This window comes from Buceros rhinoceros, unplaced genomic scaffold (genome assembly GCF_000710305.1).
Source record: "Buceros rhinoceros silvestris isolate BGI_N320 unplaced genomic scaffold, ASM71030v1 scaffold6257, whole genome shotgun sequence".
Lineage (NCBI taxonomy): Eukaryota > Metazoa > Chordata > Aves > Bucerotiformes > Bucerotidae > Buceros > Buceros rhinoceros.
Genome location: NW_010421462.1, coordinates 15,070 through 34,115, shown reverse-complemented (window position 1 = coordinate 34,115; position 19,046 = coordinate 15,070). Strand labels below are relative to the sequence as shown.

Genomic DNA, 19,046 nt, shown 5'->3' with positions numbered 1-19,046 from the left:
GGACTTAATGTCAGCGGGAGCTGCTGCCTGACTTCGCACGTGGCTCCCTCAACATGCAAGTTGCTGTTTCTTCAGGATTTTTTTCATCTGAGAAATGGAATTTGCGGCTGTAAGCCCGACACTTCAACAGCAACGTAGAAGTGTAGGGTACTTCTGTAGAAAGCTAAGCCGTGAGTTAAGTGGCGGCCGTTGGAGCGCGGGCGTGAGCCGCAGCTACTGACGGAAGGGTCCCCCCGCGGCTGTAAGCCCGACACTTCAACAGCAACGTAGAAGTGTAGGGTACTTCTGTAGAAAGCTAAGCCGTGAGTTAAGTGGCGGCCGTTGGAGCGCGGGCGTGAGCCGCAGCTACTGACGGATGGCTCCACCTGCTGCCTGGTGGGGAAGCGGCGCTGTTCTCCTTGCGCCCGGAGCCATGCTCTTCCTTCAGGTAGTGTGCGCTGTCATGGTAACCGATTCCTGCGCACAGGCAGCCTTCACAGCAGGGCGGACACCAGCACTTTTACATGTTTACGTGGACAAAGAAAATTAATGCTTATTTTAAATGAAGAGTGTGTGAGGTCAGAGAAAGATGGGGAGAAGGCTCAGAAATTGCTTCTGTGTCCGAAGGAAGATTGAAGGTTTTCCTCTCCTAGATGTGCATAAAACTGAGTGACGTTTGTAACCCGCTTGACTAGCTAGGTGTTTCAATCAAAAGTAACTTCATAATTCTAGTAATCAAGAGGTTAATCGAGTTTCCTGGCATCAACATAAACTCGGTGCTTGCTGGAATAACGCAAAGAGCAAGCTGATTGCATTTGCCTGATTCCATTACCTCGTTACCCTGAGAGAAAGGGGAAAAAACCCAGTTCATTTCAGTAAGCAGAAAAACTTTGAATAAGCCCTAGGTTTCCTGACATCTAGAAATTTGAATTCAGACATACTGCATGAGATGGATAGGCAAATCAATCCCTCTTAGACTATTTTTGAAGGGTTGGGCCACTTTGGGTGATGCTGTAACTTCAAAGTAACCAATTCACCAGCTTAAGGGTTTTCCAGTTTTTGAGAGCTTAGGGTGGCTCTTAGGCTTTGGACACATTCGGTATCGGCATGAATTCTTTGCCCGTACTGTATGTGGAAGTACAGTCGTTTGTATAATGCTCTGTTAGGTAGTGAAATAACAATTGCATGTTGCACTGGTAAAATAACTTGGTTTTACATAGGGCAATGCTTTGAGTTGATAAGAGTTTTGCATCAATAGTACTGAAGAGTTGGAAAGTAACTTTCCAAGGAGTTTTTTGTTTCCTGTCTTTAGTAAGACTTTTACCACTGCATTTTTAAATAACCGCTGCTTTTCACATTCTAAGATCTTAAAGCTTCTTTTTGATGTTGACCAATTTGTCAGAATGCATAAGTAGCTTGTTTATTCTCTTCTAGATATTTAATGTGTAAAAACATTAAATAAGTGTATTTTCATTGAAAATTGTGTTCCACATCATTAGTGTGAGAAACAAACATGGCACTTCCATGGCAGCCAAGGCCATCTATGATTTGCATACCAGCAGTGTCTGTGTGCCTGCCCCACTGCCTTGTGCTGGTTCTGGGACTTGTTGGGTGCTTCTGCTGTGAGATGTTTCCTGTTCTGGGCTGTCAGAATTTGCACAGTGAAGTGGATACTTCTAGCCTGCTTCTTTGAAGCAGATCCAGAAAGAAAAAAGTAGAAGCCAGTAGTTAGGTCAGCTTAAGGTTGCTCTCGCAGATTTCAGTTCAAAGGCACCCTTTTGCCAGGGGTGCAGCCAAAGCAGTGGTCTCCTCCTCACTTTTTGCTTCATTTTTGCCTTTGTTGTGTTCTAATGCTAGCACAAATGTTTACAAAACTGCAGAATGAGCTTGATCAGAAGTTGATGTGTGTGAAAAGTGTTACAAAGTTTTTCTCCTGTGAAATGTACAATTGATTTCCTTGCCCAGTGATGTAAAGAGCTGTTGTGGTACAATAGGAGAGAAGGGGGAGGACAACAGAAATGTTCTATTACACTGTCTTTATTACAGTGGAAGTTGGAACAGGTCTCCAACCACACTGGAGGGTAGAGGGAATTCTTGGAGCATAAAGGGAGAGGATTGACTTGTAACTTCTGTTGAGAATTTGCAGTCGGAAGCATAGTTGGTGGGTAAATTGAGTGTAGGCAACAGTATGTGGTGTGATGGAACCAGATTCTCTCTAAGGTATGGCTTCCTGAAATGGTTTTGAATGAGCCGCCTCCATGTCACTTCCTTCTGTGTTCGCTGATCCTGGGGTGGTTGTCCAGTAGCATAGGAAGCTGATTCAGCTCTCTACAATAGCTAATTGGGTGAAAAAACTGCTCCCTTCTTGTTACTCTTCCTGGCAAATTTTGTTGAGCCAACTTAATTTGATCTGACAAGTGTTAGAACTTGTGCAGAAGAGATGTGGGAAAAGAGATGGGGCAGACCCTCACCGGCTTTTAGTAATGGTGTGGTGTTGAAACAGTTCAGTTGTGCCGAAATCGTATTTGGAGGGCCGAATCCTAGTTTTGGCTTTGTTTAATTGCTGGGCAAATCATGTGCCACATGCATAGTTTGATTCTTGTAGTTCTCTTAATTCCCTTACTGGGTGTCCAGTTTAAATGAGTACTGTCACTCAGAGTTGCAGTTTAAAGGTGCATTAAATGTGAAAATTGTTACATAGAAAAATTTTTCTTACCTATTGCACATTATTAGGTTTCAAAATAACCAGGTAACTTTGATTAAAAGTTTGGCATAAGTGAAGTAGGGATAATGCCACACCAATTGAATGGTAAGAAAAAGCTTATTAATGTTTCAGAGGACATTAAAATAGAGGGATGAGTAACACTAAACTGGTCAGAGAAGTTTATGTTCTTACCAGCCAGGCAAAACATGGCACCATTTGTTCAGGAACATAGGATATGAAAGGGGCTAGAGTTGGCAGTGGTGTAGCTCATGGTGAATGTGTTGTGTTTTAGGTCCTGTAAAAATACCTCTGTAAAACACACTTGAAACCTTATGCAGAGTATGGGACACATCTTACTAGCATCAGTAACAAGAAATGGAATTGCATGTGGTCTCTTCATCTGAACAAAATACTGAACTGCTGTTTGCTTAAGGAGCACTGTATCTTCCTCTGCACTGAATGAGTCCATAGCTCCTATGTTGTGTCAAAATGCTTCAGGACAAAAGGGTGCATCTGAAGCTTGAGTGTGCAAAGCACATCATGACTGTAGTTACTTTACAATCCTAACAGTCTTCTCGCAGTGCTCATGATCCTGCTTTGGTACAGACAGCTCAAACAAGTCTGTAGTCATTTGTATTCCTGTTGTAGTTAAGTAGACAAAGTCTGTATTTCTGAGAAAACAAGTAGTGTGAATATTCCGTCAAGGCCTGGTTGTCCTTCTTACAGCTAACTTTCGGTATAACCCCCCTTAGCTGGGCTCTAAGGCTGGTCATAAGCTTACTCACAGCTCAAGTATTTAAAGCTTTTGACCAGGAAGATGATGGAATTTGTTTTGTTGCATAATCAGTTTACGATAAATTGTGTCTTTTAAAGAATTTAATTTCTTGCCTACATCTGAAAGGAATCTGGTACAAAGTCCTGAAATGAATTATATTTTGGCATTCTCACTATGTGTGTGGTAGTAGCAGTACTGGTTGTGAAGCTTCATATAGATAGACAGGGCTACTTAAAGTAGCCTAGGTTAGGTCTAGATTTAAATTTTTAAAGCTGCTTAGAATAATTACTGCAACCATTTTTTCCAGTGAAAGGTCTATTTGTAGCAAGTACTTCCTTTAAGGAGTTGGAAAGGTGCTATTGAAATACATTGTCCCATGCTGTATCTATAGGAAGATGCAGGCGTTATAGTATCTGAAAGTGTGCTAATAATTTGACTGAAATATGTTTTCTGTTTTAATTTTTCAGTCTACGAACGTGGAGGCCCAGTGTGCTGGTGTCTCGGAGGATAATACCCATTTGTCAACATCCAGTCAAGGATATGTTTTACCAGAAGGAAAAATCATGCCAAACACAGTTTTTGTTGGTGGAATTGATATAAGGGTATTTATATACTTCTAATTGTTTAAGATATAGGGCACTTGAGTGGGAAGGAGATAGAAATTTAACTTCTGGGTGGGTAGTTTCTGAGGTTTGTATTTGTTTTTTTTTTTTTACCAATCATAAGGTATTGCACTGTCATGAGAGAATTTTGGAACAGGTGAGTAGCTTTAGTTCTTATGGTGGTAGAATATAGGTTGAAAGAATGGTACTGGCTGCTTTAATTCAGTTCTAAACAGTTGGATGTGTCTGAAGAAGCATTAAGACTTTGTTTCTTTTAGATGAATGAAGCAGAAATTCGGAGTTTCTTTGAACGGTATGGTGCTGTGAAAGAGGTGAAAATCATCACTGACAGAACTGGTGTTTCCAAAGGGTGAGTGGAATTTTAATAGATGTTTTAAGTTGTTGCTTACGTGGATGTAATTTCATTATAGATAATATGAGCAGCTCCTTAGCAACACGCTTGACATACTAAGGCCTGAACACCAGCTGCAGTTTTCTGTTGTAGTGAATTAACACTGTGAAACCTGGAAATCTAGATTAACCCTAAATCCATATAATTTTACAAATAATAGCCTAATTTTTCTGACTTCAGTCTCTATTCAGGGAAAAGAGGGTTATCACTTAGCCAGTGGGAACAGAGCTTGAAACTTCTGTAATGCTTATGCAGGCCTTTTGTAGGACTGTTCTGATGGCTAGAGTTAGTAAAAACAGTCTGGAGAGAGTTCAGGATGGTTAAGAGAAGGGGTATATGGTTTATTCAGAGCAGTGGGACTGCACTCTTCTGACACTCGGGTAAGTTACAGAGGGAAGAACCAAGCTTGTTTGGGTGAAGTGAACAAAGCTGAAGCAAGAGAAATTCCCATTGGATATATAGGAAAAATTCTGAATTGCCTATAGTGAAACACTTAAACGGGGATGTGTAGGACCTTAGTCTGAGTTCTGGGGAAGTTGTCCCAGTTTTGAAGTTATCCCTGCTTTGAGGAGGCTTTCCCCTGTGGCAGTTCCTTGCAGCCCAAATTTTTTTAAGCTTCTGTGTGCAGATCCTAAAGGTTTTTTTTCTTAGGCATGTGTAGTAATGCGTGAACTGCAGATGTATTTTATTTCCTCACATCGCTTGCTAGTTTTTATAGTGAGTTATCTATTGATAATTGACACCACTGTTCCTATAATGCTCTGAAATTATCTTCATTTTCTACACTAGATAAACTAGGGGGGCAGTGAAATAACTTGAAAAACCTCTTCAAGAATCACTTATCCCGCTGGTGTCACTGTTACTGTAATGCCTGCTTTCCTGCAAACCTCTGTAGTAAATGCAAAATTTGATAGTTCAGATCTTAGTACTTTAAAGGTACATTTTGTACATTCTGAGTTAGTAGTATGAATAGTGCTCATTTTGAGTAGCTGAGATGGAAGAATAGCCTTTAGAACTACTTCATATTTTCCAGAATCTGGCATTCAGTTCCTTTCATGTGGCCCAGTATTATATGCTGCTAATTAGAAGTAAATGCATTTTCACACTGAGTTGGAAACTGATGTCTGACTTGATAGTTTTGGCATGTGATATAATGTACCTGGTATATATGTTGTTAACTGGTCTTGTTCAAAATAATTTAGCTAACAAACAAATTGATCTGGTTATTGACTAACCTGTTTTTCCTTTTCAGGTATGGATTTGTATCTTTCCAGGAAAATGTGGATGTTCAAAAAATAGTAGATGTAAGCTTTTCGTCTAAATTACCTGAAAAAATTGATATATGAAGGCTGGAGACATGTTCAGGGGAAACTAAATCGTGTACTGTACAGAGTAAATTAGGACAAGGCAAGTCTAGGGCTGCCCAAAAGCAAACTTGATAAAAATCTCTCTGGTAGTAGAATATTTACTTAAAGAAACAAAGTTAGTTTTAGCCTTGGTGTACTTGGAAGTCTTGTGTCATTGTATTTCTGGTCTTTCTCATTCTTCCATGTGCTTGAAAGCCTCATGTGTTTTTTGGCTACTTGCTTTCTTAATGGATGATTGCTATAGAACCCTTGTGCTTACGGCACGTATGTAGACCTGTCAGCGTTATTGGGAATAACAGTAACAACAGAAGCAGCATTAGCTTTTTTACTTGGGTCTCAGCAGTTGAAGTGTGTGTCTTTCTTGCAGTATTTGTGCATTTGGAGGTTGCCTAGAGTGCAAGTATCTTTTTAAAGCCACCTCAACTATAAGATGCAACTGTTCACAGGTTGTATGGTTTTCCTGTAGTTCACACAGATGATAGAGAGGTAGAACTGTTAACAGCCCTTTTGATTTTACAGTTCAGTATCAGAAATTATAAATCTCAGTGCTTACAGTCAAATCTGTTATTTGGTTCTGATGGATTTCAGCAGATCGCAAAACACTGACAAAGCTTTTTGTCTTCCCTCTTTCCCCCAAAACTGAATGCAACAACTGTGGAAAAAATATGTATTGAAATTTTCCTCTCTGAAGTCTTTGCCTCAAACTCCATGTCTCTGGAGGATGAACAACCTCTTGCTCGTTTCTGAAGCCCTTGGGTAGGGAAGTAGATCTGAAAGACACATGCAAATAAACATGCCAGGCACAAATAGTGTTCTGTGCTATGCTCAGATGAGTTTACTGGTTGTCCAGCTCATTAAGGGGGAAGAGAACATATTTGAACAAAGTGAGAGCAGTGAAACTCCAGCAGAAGATTCTCATCAAAAGACTTCATAAGCTTGCTGTTCTTTAACTGTCATGGTATGCTGACAAAAAGCCTGCTTTATCAAGCAGCAGACTTGGCCTGGAAATTCCTCTTTTTTTTTTTTGCCATGGGTTGTAAGTACTGTACTAGATCAGTGTGCAGTGCTGCACTAATGCAGCAAATGTGTAGAGAGCTTGAGTAGCATTGTCACTTGAGCCATATACGCTGCTGATTTACTGTATGCATTTCTTCAAAACTAAAATCCCTCAGTGTATCTGTATTAATATAGTAATCACTGATGTGACTTTGTATGCTAGAGGTCTTGGAAGGCCCAGATGGCAGATTTCAGTCCAAACTTAAAGTGTACAGGCACTACAAATCACTTCCTTGTGAAGCCTGTTATGAAGTTTATCAGAAGGAAGGTAAGTGGTGATGTCAGTAGGGTTTCAAGGGAACCTAGACTGTGGTCCCTCTATGTTGCCTTACTGAAGCAAGAATAACTCAAATCTTTGTATAAAATGAGAAGGCTGACAGTCATTAATATACATAGTTGCAAACTATTAGTAGTGCATATTGCTATTAAGGCAAGTGAAATAGAATAGTTTTGGGCAGTTGGTGATTAGGCAAACAGGTATGCTGAGAGCATTGCAGGAAATGAAAGGTAAAAGGCATAAGTGGTTGAGCTGGGGGATGAGAATGGAGGCTTTCAAGTCTTTGTGCACATTGGTGATACTGTGGTGTAGGAGCAGAGTACAGTCTCTTCAAAAGCGAACAAACCACCCAGCTTACAGAATAACCTGTCTTTCAGTCACAAATCAACTTCCATGGCAAAAAGCTGAAACTGGGGCCAGCGATTAGAAAGCAACAAAACTTGTGTAAGTACATATAAACAAATTTGTCCATATTACAATTTTTTCTTAATTATACATTAACATGCTTGCAAATCCTTTTTATCTGATGTAATATATATTACAATTAAACTTTAGTTCTGAATTTTATGATCCTACTACTTGTGTGATGTACAGTATTGAAATGAAATAAAATTCAGGTTGGTAGTGCAATATATACAGTTAATGTTGAGTTAAATTTAAGAGTTGAAACACTTAAGGTTTTTTTGCAGATTACTAATGAAATACTTTATTTTTCTTTGCTTTAAACCAAGATGCTTATGTGCATCCTAGACCATTAGTCTTCAATCCTCCTGCACCACAGTTCCATACTGTATGGAGCAATCAAAACCCGGAGACATATGTGCAGCCTCCAGCTGTAATGAGCCCAGTAACACAGTATGTTCAGGTAAGACCATTCATGCCACTGATTTAGAATCATAATTAAATATTTTTGGAGGTGCAAGCACATACTTCAGGAATGTGTACTGAGTTTCCAATCCTACCTTGCCTGCTTGCTTTATTTTTTTATCTTCCCCCATAAGGAGTGCCCAACTTCACTTTAAAATAATGCCAGCATCCTTGAAGGGTTTATTCAGTGATGTGATCTTTGTAAAATACAGGGAGATACTTTTTGAGAATGAGAAAACTGTTGTGAAGGTGGAGCTAAGATGTAATTACATAACAATTCATAAGTGAGCTTGTTACTTGTCACAGATGCACTTCTCAGCTCAAACACATCTGGATATTTAACATAGTGCTGCCCTACCTCAGAATAAACCACAAACTTTAAGGTGTATTTTTGTAAACAAGTGTGGATCCAGAAGTTGGCAGTAGTGCTTTTTTTCCTCCTAGCTGAAGAAATTCTTGCTGTGGAAGAATTGCTGTTGTGTTAAGAACACCCTGTTACAGCATCTGCTGTTAACAGCTGTGACCAGTACAGTGGGACTTCATTGGTGCTTCAGATAAGCATTCTTACTGAGGTGTAGGTAGGCAGAGTACTTCTGGCCTTGTTATGAGTGCTGTACTGTGAAAAGAAGGCATTCCAGATTATGGTCTTTTTCCTGTATTAACCTTCTATGATGTGACTGTACAACAGGGAAGTGTTAATTGCAGTCTGATTCTGTTTTGTGTATTTTCTTAAGCAAATGAAGAGGAGCAAACTGCAGTGACTACCAGAAATACTTTTTTTCTAAGGTAGAGAGCTTGATAGTACTGCTGATTCTCTGAGATCATTGGGAGAGTGAAATATAGTGTAGGAGTAACTAATTTTTATTTGCTGGAATGTGCCTTTAAATATTCTCTGAAGAAGCTGAGAAACTTCTAGGTTAACACTGTATCAAAATACTTGAGGTGAAAGAATTCTGAGAAATTATCTGATCTGTAATACTTTGCATGCCTTTGGCTCCAAGAAACTGATCTTTCCTGGTAGTTGGTCTGTTTCAGGTCTACATTAGAAAGTTTATGGGATGAGTTGTAATTCTGAAATGAGTTAAAGATCAGCTACAAGCAGATGTGGGATTTTTAGATGTGCAATACACTTGAGAGTCCTACTTTCCAGAGAGATTTAGTGCCTGAAGTGCTAAAGCTTCATTGGAAATCTGTAAGGGTTGCCTTTAAATAACAGAGCTAGTCTGAAACAGGAATTGAAGTAACAGTGTGACTACATACTTACAAAAATGTGCTCTTGGCTTTTTAAATACCTTTACAAATGTCATGCTTCTATATTACTTCAAACTTGCATTTAAAAAAATCTCTATTTGCAGACATATCCATACAATTCACCAGCTTTATTGATACAACAGCAAGTTCCTGTAGGGTATCAGCCAGCCTACAACTATCAGGTATGTAGTTCTTTAGTAGAAGCAGAATGGCTGCCTGCCTGACAAAAAACTTGAATAGAAAGAACAGCATTAACTGGTGTCTGATATTTATCTTTCTGTGGATTCTGTATCTCTTCAGCTCTTGCTTCACAGAAATCAAAAGTAAAAAATTGATTTTTTTAATCTAATGCAATGAAACCTCTTGAACAACTTAGCATACTTGGTTTTTAGTGTTTGTTTTTCCTTAAGCATGCAATAATAAAACAACTTCCAAAGGTGCATGGATCAGTAGTACTTTTTTTTTGTGGGGAAAAAGCTTTGCATTTGTACATGCTGTAGTACGGGTAGTTGATGTTAGTTGCTTAAAACAGAATCACTGAGGTTTAGCAGACTATATAAATCAAGCGTACACTTGGCTGATAGTGATTTTTGAACTCATAAGTGACATGTGGGTAAATCCTTTTATTGAAATAAACCAGAAGTAGTTCAGTAACTGGAAGTAACTAGAGGTTTGAGATGTCGTCAGTGTGGCTGCTATAATTCACTTTATTTTCCTAATCTTTAGAAACCTTATTTTTTTTAAACATGTAATGAGAAGAGGAAGGAGGTAGTTGAATTTGTGGTAAGGATGATCTTGTGCTAAACACTATATGAGGTACACGTGAAAAAGCTGTCTTGCTGGACAGAAGAATGTAAACTACTGTTTAATGAAAAATCCAGACACAGAATGTTATAAATGGTGGCTCTTAAGAGCAGTCTCTTGTCCGCATTAGAAATGCATGAATAAAATTTGGTTCTTGTCCAATTCTTGTTTAAGGTTCAACCACAGTGGCTAGCTGGGGAGCAAAGAAATTATGTTATGCCTCCGGTAAGTCTACAAAGTTAAACTCTGGAACTTTGTCTTCTTAGTTAGCACACTGTTTTGACAGCTTGATACTTAACAGTGATTTTTTTTTTTCTGAATCTATATGTAATCTAGTTTACCTACCCTGTCAGCAGCTATGGATTTGTATAATTGTTCAGGGTTTCCTACTGATGTGCTTTTTTTAGGAGCTGCCTGGCAGAACTACCTGTTTTATGGTGTTAACTCTGTATGTGCTGTTCACAGAATTCTGGAATTTTAACATTAACAGTATTTTTTTTCATGGAAAGCTGAAGGAAAAATTAAGTGGTTACCTGATGTACAATCCTAACTTAAAATCTGTATAATATCACAGCTTATTGTTAAAACTTTTTTAAATTTAGAAAGCCTCAAAATATTCTGCTTTTCAAATACTAATGATTTTTTGGCTCCTTTCAGCAGCTTTTAAATGATTTGCCAGGCTGCTACAGACTGTAGATAGTGCCAATGGCTTCTAAAGAAATTACTTGCTTTCTGAGACTTTGCACAAGTGACATCCACAAGAGAGGAAATTACATTGTGTATTCAATCTTTAACAGTTTTGGAACTTGTATCTTGGGCATTTTTTGTGTTCTTTGGGTATAATCTTGTATTTATTGACTATGGTTTCTATTAAGTGTTTAAAAATCGTAATACTTAACTTTCTTCTGATGGTATCCTTTCAAACTAATTCCCAGCAGATGTCTGTAGAATGTGCGAAAGGTAAATGGGGGAAAAATGAAGAAAATGTAACTTTGTGCATGTATATTGCTACCAGCATGCATCTGACAACTCTGATCATGTTAGAAGAACACTTTATTCCTGCTCACTTCCAGTCGTGTACTAAGCTTTGCTTTCAGCTTCTCAGCAGGGAAACAGCCTTTTTCTTTTCATGGGAAGTCTGTATTTCCGTTAGTGAGAATTAACATTGCTTTAATGGGGGGCAGGAACGGAGTCGAAAGAGTTCAGAAGTTGTTGAAATATTGATTACCCTCTTGGCTTGAAATAATTTTTGTTGAATAACATCCATGAGTGTGATACAGCTGCAGTATATCATTTAATGATTAAATGGCAGCAAGCCAAGCAAAAGGGTTTTCAGAGTAGGTGTGCCTAGTGGCTTGTATTAAACAATTTAAGACTGATTATATGAGCAGACATGTTTTCCAGAACTATCTCAGTTAAGTAGCTTTAAGTATTGTTCTTGACAGTTTCAAAACAGAACAGGCACGTAAGGAGGTAGGAAACCTCATCCTTCAGTCTACTGCTTTACGCCTGCCTGGACGATCATAATTTCTGTTCGTAAATGGGATGCCCCAGTTGCGATGAGGTCATAGATAATATCCCTTTTGATGATTAGGAATGGTGCTCGCAAAGGAATAGTCTGCTAACACTGTAGGCTTGTATCTCACAACATTATCAGCTTGAAGTAATAGTTCTGGTGTTGAAGGGCTTTTAGGAGTGTCAGGTGGTACACCTTGTGGTTGCTGTGTATAAACACAAATAACATCCTTAAGAAAAATGTTGCAAGAAATTGAAAACTGCTGTCAAGTCTGGGTAAATCTGACTACTTTGAGGAAAAATTTGCCTCAAAGTGAGAATGCTTAACCCTCCCATTTACCTTGGTAAAATTGGATGTAAAAGCTGCCAGTCCTTTCTGGAAGCATCAGGAAGGGTGTTTCTGTGAAGAGGAACTGATTTATCAGCCTCTTTGCTGTTGTAATTAAACTTGCCTCTGTGTTTTGGATTGCAGCACTGCACTGTAAGCAGAGAGAAGTGGGAAGAATTTAAAAAAACTGTAAAATGGCTTGTACTTCTCTAGAGCTTTTTACATCTCAAACTTTAGCTATACTAACATGAAGGAAATGTCAAACAAGAAAGCAGCTGTATAGGGAAAAGCAGCTTCTTGGAAGGGCAATGGTAATGTTTTGCATCCCCTTTTTTGTTAGATTTTAGAACTTAATTTCTTGAAGCTCCCTGCTGATTGCCTCACTCTCAGTTCTTCATTGATCAGTATGCTTGATGGCAAAACCATATGTGGAGGAAGTAGGTTGAAGAGCTAATTCTCAAGAGTGATTACAGTGGGGAGAAAAGACATTTATTAGAATATATCCTTTTTGGAAGGAAGAACTGTCTTAAAATAGATCAGGATACAGTACTTCCCCTATTTGTGAAACTGGGTTAAAAGTGTGAAGATAAAGTTGGCCTGTCTTATGGATAGGTGAGGACCAGTGAGGCACATCTGTGCTTTCCCAGTGTTATTGAAACACCGCAATATTTAACCTATGCAGGTTTATACTTCAGTGAGCTATCACTACACTGAGGATCCAGAATTTATACAGACAGAATGTGCTATTCCAGAGCCCATGCAATTGTCTACTAACAGTCCTCAGAAGGTAAGTGCTGTCTTAAAACTTGCAGTTTTTTTGTCATAAACCCTGTTCCCAGAAACTTGCATGTGAGGATTATGTGGCTTGGTGAAGAGGACCTCTTAATTTCTAAGGATACTGGTCAGGTTATAATTGCAACTTTAGCCGGTTGCACAATCCACTGTATCTGATTTCTCTGTACAACTTCAGAAGCCTCACATTTCCTTGGAACTATTAGTGCTTGTCTACAGTGCTGAGGGCTATATAAAATGTGTGGTTTTCTTCACTAAGTACAATAATGCTTTTAAGATTTACTTAATCTGCTGAGAATTACAGGGGAAATTGCAGATACTGAAACACCAGGTTAGGTAGCACTGCCTGCTATACTGTGCAGATTTATTTTAAGCTTTAAACATCTGAATTGGTAGTGTTTGACTCCCATCTTCACTTCTCGTAGAAGGTAATCCCAGTTTGGCTAACAGTTGGCTCTGGATTCAATTTTCTAAAGGAGATTTCATTTTTTCAGCTGTCTGCCTCTTCCACAACTGAACTGGCCTGTGACTGGTCAGAACTGTTATGTTGTAATGTCTAAAGGTGATAATGAGTTATCAGATTAAAAGATTTAAAAAGAAAAAACAGTGGAAGAGATCAAGAAATGTAAGGCAGTTGAGAGGAATCCTGAATGCAAAGTAAACCTTGTGACATGCCCAAATTGTTAGTAATGGGCTAGCTTAGAAAATCAGTATTGTAGTAGATGCACCTATAACTGTATTTCAGAAGTCTGTGGACAGGAGCATCCAGACAGCAGTATCCTGTCTGTTTAATCCTGAGAACCGTCTGAGGAACACATATGTTTCACAAGAAGAGTATTTTAAGGTATGTAGTGAAAGCAAAATTAAATCCCTAAAACACAGCTGACCTTCATCTTTATGGCATCCTGTAGGTGATACAAACTGTAGGGATTCATATCTGGAATGGTGTTTGAATTTTTTCTTGTACATGCTCTGACATGTATGGCTTTAGCTCTCAGTTGCTTAGTGCTGGGAACAAGAGCTGTTTCTGTGGATTTAAGGCTGCATAAATGTTACTGATGAGTCAACTCGGAGATGCTTAGCGCATAAAGCTGGCTAATCATTACGTGATGACAAATTGCTGAAAGGGCAGTGGATTACTAGGGAGTAACCTCTTATCCTTAACTTACTAGTTTGGATAAGAGGTGGTTGAGTTTGAGCCTTGTTTTACACCAGTTAAGTATCCACTGTGGATGGTGGCTCTTTATACTTTGTGTAGAATGTCTACACTTTAATCAATAAACTGTAGTTCAGCTTGGTAGCTGGTCATCATTATTTTGCTTTTCTCCTATCTCATTCCAGGAGAGGAAGGCACATCACTTCAGAAAAGGAAGAGCAGTACTCAAAAGTGATTGATACCAAAGACTAAAGTGTCTAAAATCATTAACTTGATGTTACTACAGTTCAGTTTAGCAATTTGTGCAGTATAAACTTTTTCAAAAAGTTGGTTCAAGTTGAAGTTTGTGTTCCTGTTCTACCTGTTCCAATACAGTTATTTTTGCCTGAGTAGTTTGAAGTTGTAAGAGTTGACAAACTTGCAGGTTTTATTGTTTGCATGCTTCCCTTGATAACTAACTGGAATGTTGAAGAGTTTACGTGGTTCTTTTGGTGCATGTGGATTTTCTTCTGAGCTTTAAGGTACAGTTTGCATGTTACACTTTCTTAAACCACAGTTGAAGTGACTAATTCTGACTAGTTATCTCTTGCAATTTAAAAATGGAATTAGTTATTTGCCCAAGAGCTTGTTTAAAACTGAGCTCTTAAATCAGTGGAACAGAAGATGTCAAGTTGTAACTCAGCTGAAGTCCTTTAAGTTCTGGTTGTCTTTTGATTACCTGATCAATGTGGTTATGTTAATTAATGAGAGTTTATGTACCTGCAGCCTTGAGCATGACTGTTAGTTTTTGGGAAAGTGATTAAGAGAATCCTAAAAATTCCTGTATGTAACTTCACATGCAAGAATGCAATTAGCTGTATTGGCTACTCAGAGTATGCTGTTTTACTTAATTTTAGCAATACCTGTATGTTAAAACTGTGAGGAAAACACTGCATTTAAAATACGCCTTTTGTTGTGTGAAGCAAACTGTTAATCAAAGAATATATGTAAGCCTATTTTAATAATTATGTAGATTTTAGTCATGTATTTTGAAACAATTAAAATAAATTTTTATTTTGACTTGCCTTCCCCAGCTCCCGTTGACATGCTAATAGAATACTAGAGTTCATTTTAAGCTACCTTGAGAAAGACTTACAGGATAATAAAAATTGTTGAAGCTATTGGACAATTACTACTGTACATGAGAGTTCCAGTTACTACAAATTTGTAGTAACCAACTTTACTTTGTAGTAGTAGAAAGAGTAGAGCTGAGAACTGTATTCAGTCCTGTATATATGTTGGGTCCTAGTCTGTTTTTCCTCTCCTCTCCCAACACCTTAGTCTCTCCTGACAAAAAAAAAGGAAATTATGCCTGTCTTGTGGAGGATGTATGCATGAGCTTCAATAGGATTGCATGCTCTGCTTCAAATTTCCAGATGGTTTAGAAGTAGTAATGGCTAGAAAAGACTTAGCCAGAAGTAGATACTTGTGAAATATATACAAGTGAGCTGAGTTGCTGCAGACTTGGACATTTAAGGGGACTAGGGCTGCAACATGAAAAATGTCCAAGGACTCCTGCTCACAAGTGTTCTGGATGGCGTTTTCATAACAAAGAAAGGGCAGAGGGGGAGAGAATAAAAATTATCCCAAATTTTGGGGCTGCTTTATGCACAGCTGTATTTCTGATAGCTTAAACTGACCTGGAAAAGTAATGCTGTTAACGTTTTCTCTGCTCAGACTGTTCCAGATCACTAAGGGGAGTGTTAAGTGTTCCCAAAACAACAATTTGCTATGTTTTTCTTGGACTACTGTGTTAAAGATATTAGCTTGATTGTACTTACGGTTTTTTAATCTTACACAGTTAAACTCAGAGTTTTAAAAAAAAAATCTGGAGTTTTCTGAGCATCAGGACCCTTTCCTTTGCAATTTCAATACCTAAAGAGCACACTCTAGCTGTTAAAGCTGTGATGTCAGTTTATTGATAAAGGTAATTATTTCTCTGCAAATGCAGATTTCATTTTGGCTTAATGATCTAGTTGGCTTGATTGCCCTGGGATGTATTTGAGGCTTTATGCTGTAGCTATAAGAAAACACAAAGTGCCTGTACGTAGTTCTCATTGAAGAGTCTTGACACCAAAAGAGATAAAACAGAAGCTACCTACAGAGTGTGTATTTTATGTTTATTTGACCAAGTGTTACCTGTAGGACCATCCGGTGGGTGAGTTGATTGTTGGGGATGTTTGAAATGGTGGTGCCAGATAGGAACGGTTCTTACAAGCATGCTGAGAAGGCTTATCACAGGGAAATGCATGGCCCAGGCCTTATGAGTGCTGTTTATTTTCAGTTCCATTAGATCACGGTGTGCTGGTTTTGTTAGCTGTTTCTCACCTGTAGGAAACTAATTTTTTTTTTATTCCCATCTGGGAATTGTACATTTTGTGGCATATGCCAGTAGAAGTAGCAAGTTACAACTAAGAACATTCATTTTTAATGTTTTTTTTGGAGTACCCTATAAGCATAACACAAAAGCAGTAGGTAAATCTCATTTGTGTTGCATTTGGAAAGTCAAAGCATCTGTTTAATATGGCTGTAGCTGAAGGCATTTCCAAAATGGGTGCACAATTGAGGCTTCTTGCAAATTTGTACCTCTTGAGTTACCAAATCAAGAGGACTATGTTAAACTGTTAACTAGGAGGCATTAGCAAGTTCTTGTGGATCTGCCTTTGTACTGAGTATATGCATTCTCTATGGAATGGAAAGCATGCAAGTCTCCTTTAAATAGTAAGGCAGCTTTTTGTCAAAGGAAACAATTGTTTAGACAAAATAGAAAAATACAATGCTTGCATTTACTTGGTATTAGAGAGTTATGACACTTGTTTATTTTATGGTTCTGGCCTGAAGTGCCCCAGTGAGCTGCTTGATGCTGTGGCCTTTTCATGCTGTGGCCTTTTAAAACTCTTCTTGCAAGCCTTGCCACCTGACAGAATTATTCTTGGAGTGAGCCAGCCAGCCAGATGGTGTTCTTGGATCTCCATTAGAATGATTGTCTGGCACAGACACTAATTCCCTGTCAAAATGGAAATATTCTTTTTCCTTCTAGGTATTTGTATGCCAAACCAAGATGCTAAATTCTGTCTTACCATGAAGGTTATCTGATCCTTGAATGCTACAAAGAAACAGAAGGATTCTTCCGTAATAGTATTTCACAGGGTTTTCTTTGGCATGCCTTAATGGAACAGATTTTTTTAAAGTCCTCTAATAGGTATACAGTCTATATTCCTTGCAGAAATGACTTGGTAGAACAGTATTTTAGGATAGATGTTGTACAATTTAAAAGCTTTAATGTCTGCCACTTTCAATGTAGCTAAGAAAGTTAAAATAAGATCCAGGCTGTAAAGAGTATCAGCGCTTTTTCAGATGTGTCTGAAAACTTAAGTGGCTTTACAACCTAGATGGATTGCTTTTTCATTCCTACTTTAAAATCTGGGGTGAAATTCTGAGCTTTCAGGGAGAGAGGCTGGCAGACACACACACACCACACTTCAAGAAGACACCAGCTGAGTCTTTGTATTGCCCCAGTGACTGCTCTGGCTTTAGCAACTGTGGATACATTCAGAGGTTTCGGGTTTTTTTTTCCAGAAGTGTGAACTTTTGTGTACTTCGTGTTCAAGAGAAACATGAAAAAAGGTTGTCCATTATTCTAGCTTAAGGTTGGGAGGCTCTATAAGTATAGGAAGGAGGAGGATGGGTTTTATATTTTAAAATGTTACTGCGCAATATTTCAGAGCTGAAAAGAAGAGATTATCCATACACTATTACAGTATTAGCAGCATAATGAAAATCCCAAAACCTCTGAATTATACAGTCCAGTAAAGGTGCATGCTGCAGTTGGTGTATTTCTGATACAGTAGAACATTAGAAGGACTGTGTCTGTAAGACAGACAGCACTCTGCCTGTGGGTCTCCTCAGCTCTTCTTAGGGTATGTGTTTTTAAAATCGTACCCTCTAAGTTTCTCACTGTGATCTTGTTCCTGTTGGTATTTCTGCAAGTCAGGTGTTCACATTTCAAGGTATTGCTTCAGCTACTGAGGGGGCTGCTTTCCTTATCCCCTACCCTACCTCATTCAAGGTAAGTCTGGCCTCATCCTCTATGTGCTTTCTGTCTTTAAATTTAAAGGAATAATATTTTGTTGAGCTGTGCTGTTTTATTTTTGCTAAAATAAACTTAAATGTTTCTCCCCTTTATTCTGTGCTGGTTCCTTTAGTAAAGTCTTCCTAGAACAATTTAGGACTACAACAATCAGTTAATAGATGTTGTTCACTTGCTTCCCTGAGGAAAAATGGGTGCTTACAACTGTAAAATCATAGAATGGCTTGGGTTGGAAGGGACCTTTAAGGGTCGTCTAGTCCCCTGCAGTGAGCAGGGGCATCTGCAAATAGATCAGGTTGCACAGAGCCCTGTCCAACCTGACCTTGGAATGGACTATCTACTGTCTGGGTAACCTGTTCCAGTGCTTTACCACCCACAGTGTAAAATGTTTCTTTCTTTTTTTATGTAGTCTAAATTTACTCTCTTAGTTTAAAAGCATTAATCCGTCTTCTGTTGCAGCTAGGTTCTACTAACAAGTTTGTCTCCAGCTTTGTTACCAGTCATTCTTGAAAGGCCCCAATAAGATCTCCCTGGAGCCTCAACTCTCAGCCTGTCCTCACGAGAGGTGTTCCATCCCTCTGATCATTTTTGTGGCCTCTTCAGGACCCACTTGAACGTGTTCATGTCTTCCTTGTGCTGAGGATTTCAGAGAAGCTGGATGCAGTACTTCAGGTGGGGTCTCACCAGAGCAGAGTGGCAGAAACACCTTCCTCAAAAGAAAAGGTTTGGCCTGTAGCAGTTCATAGGCTCCTATCTAGCTGAGCAGTGCAGCTACCCAGTTACTGCCATAAGCTGGCTTTAAACTGAGTGTGGGAATCTGTTAAATGATGAGAACAGGTTTTAATGGCTCCTGTGCATCGTAACAAGCAAGATCAATGATGTCTGTCTTGAAACATACAAAGGGGATCCTACATGCATGTTTAAGCTCATTGAGTCCAACTGTGAATCTAACACTGCCAAGTCTGCCACAAAACCACATCCCTTAGTACCACAGCCTTTAAGGATGTGTACCCCTAGTACATACACATCCTT

The 19,046-nt window shown here is 38.8% G+C and overlaps 1 protein-coding gene across 1 annotated transcript; it reads left to right on the top strand.

Annotated features, from left to right (window-relative positions):
- Positions 1–3,925: 3,925 nt before the first annotated feature.
- Positions 3,926–14,124, top strand: DAZL (deleted in azoospermia-like; the record flags this gene model as incomplete). The annotated part of the gene is made up of 10 exons (XM_010139667.1): positions 3,926–4,060; positions 4,339–4,430; positions 5,725–5,776; positions 7,550–7,616; positions 7,904–8,037; positions 9,395–9,472; positions 10,269–10,319; positions 12,620–12,724; positions 13,475–13,573; positions 14,071–14,124. Coding segments are annotated over 10 exons (867 nt in total), but the record flags the coding sequence as incomplete, so codon positions are not given.
- Between the last annotated feature and the right edge of the window lie 4,922 nt (positions 14,125–19,046).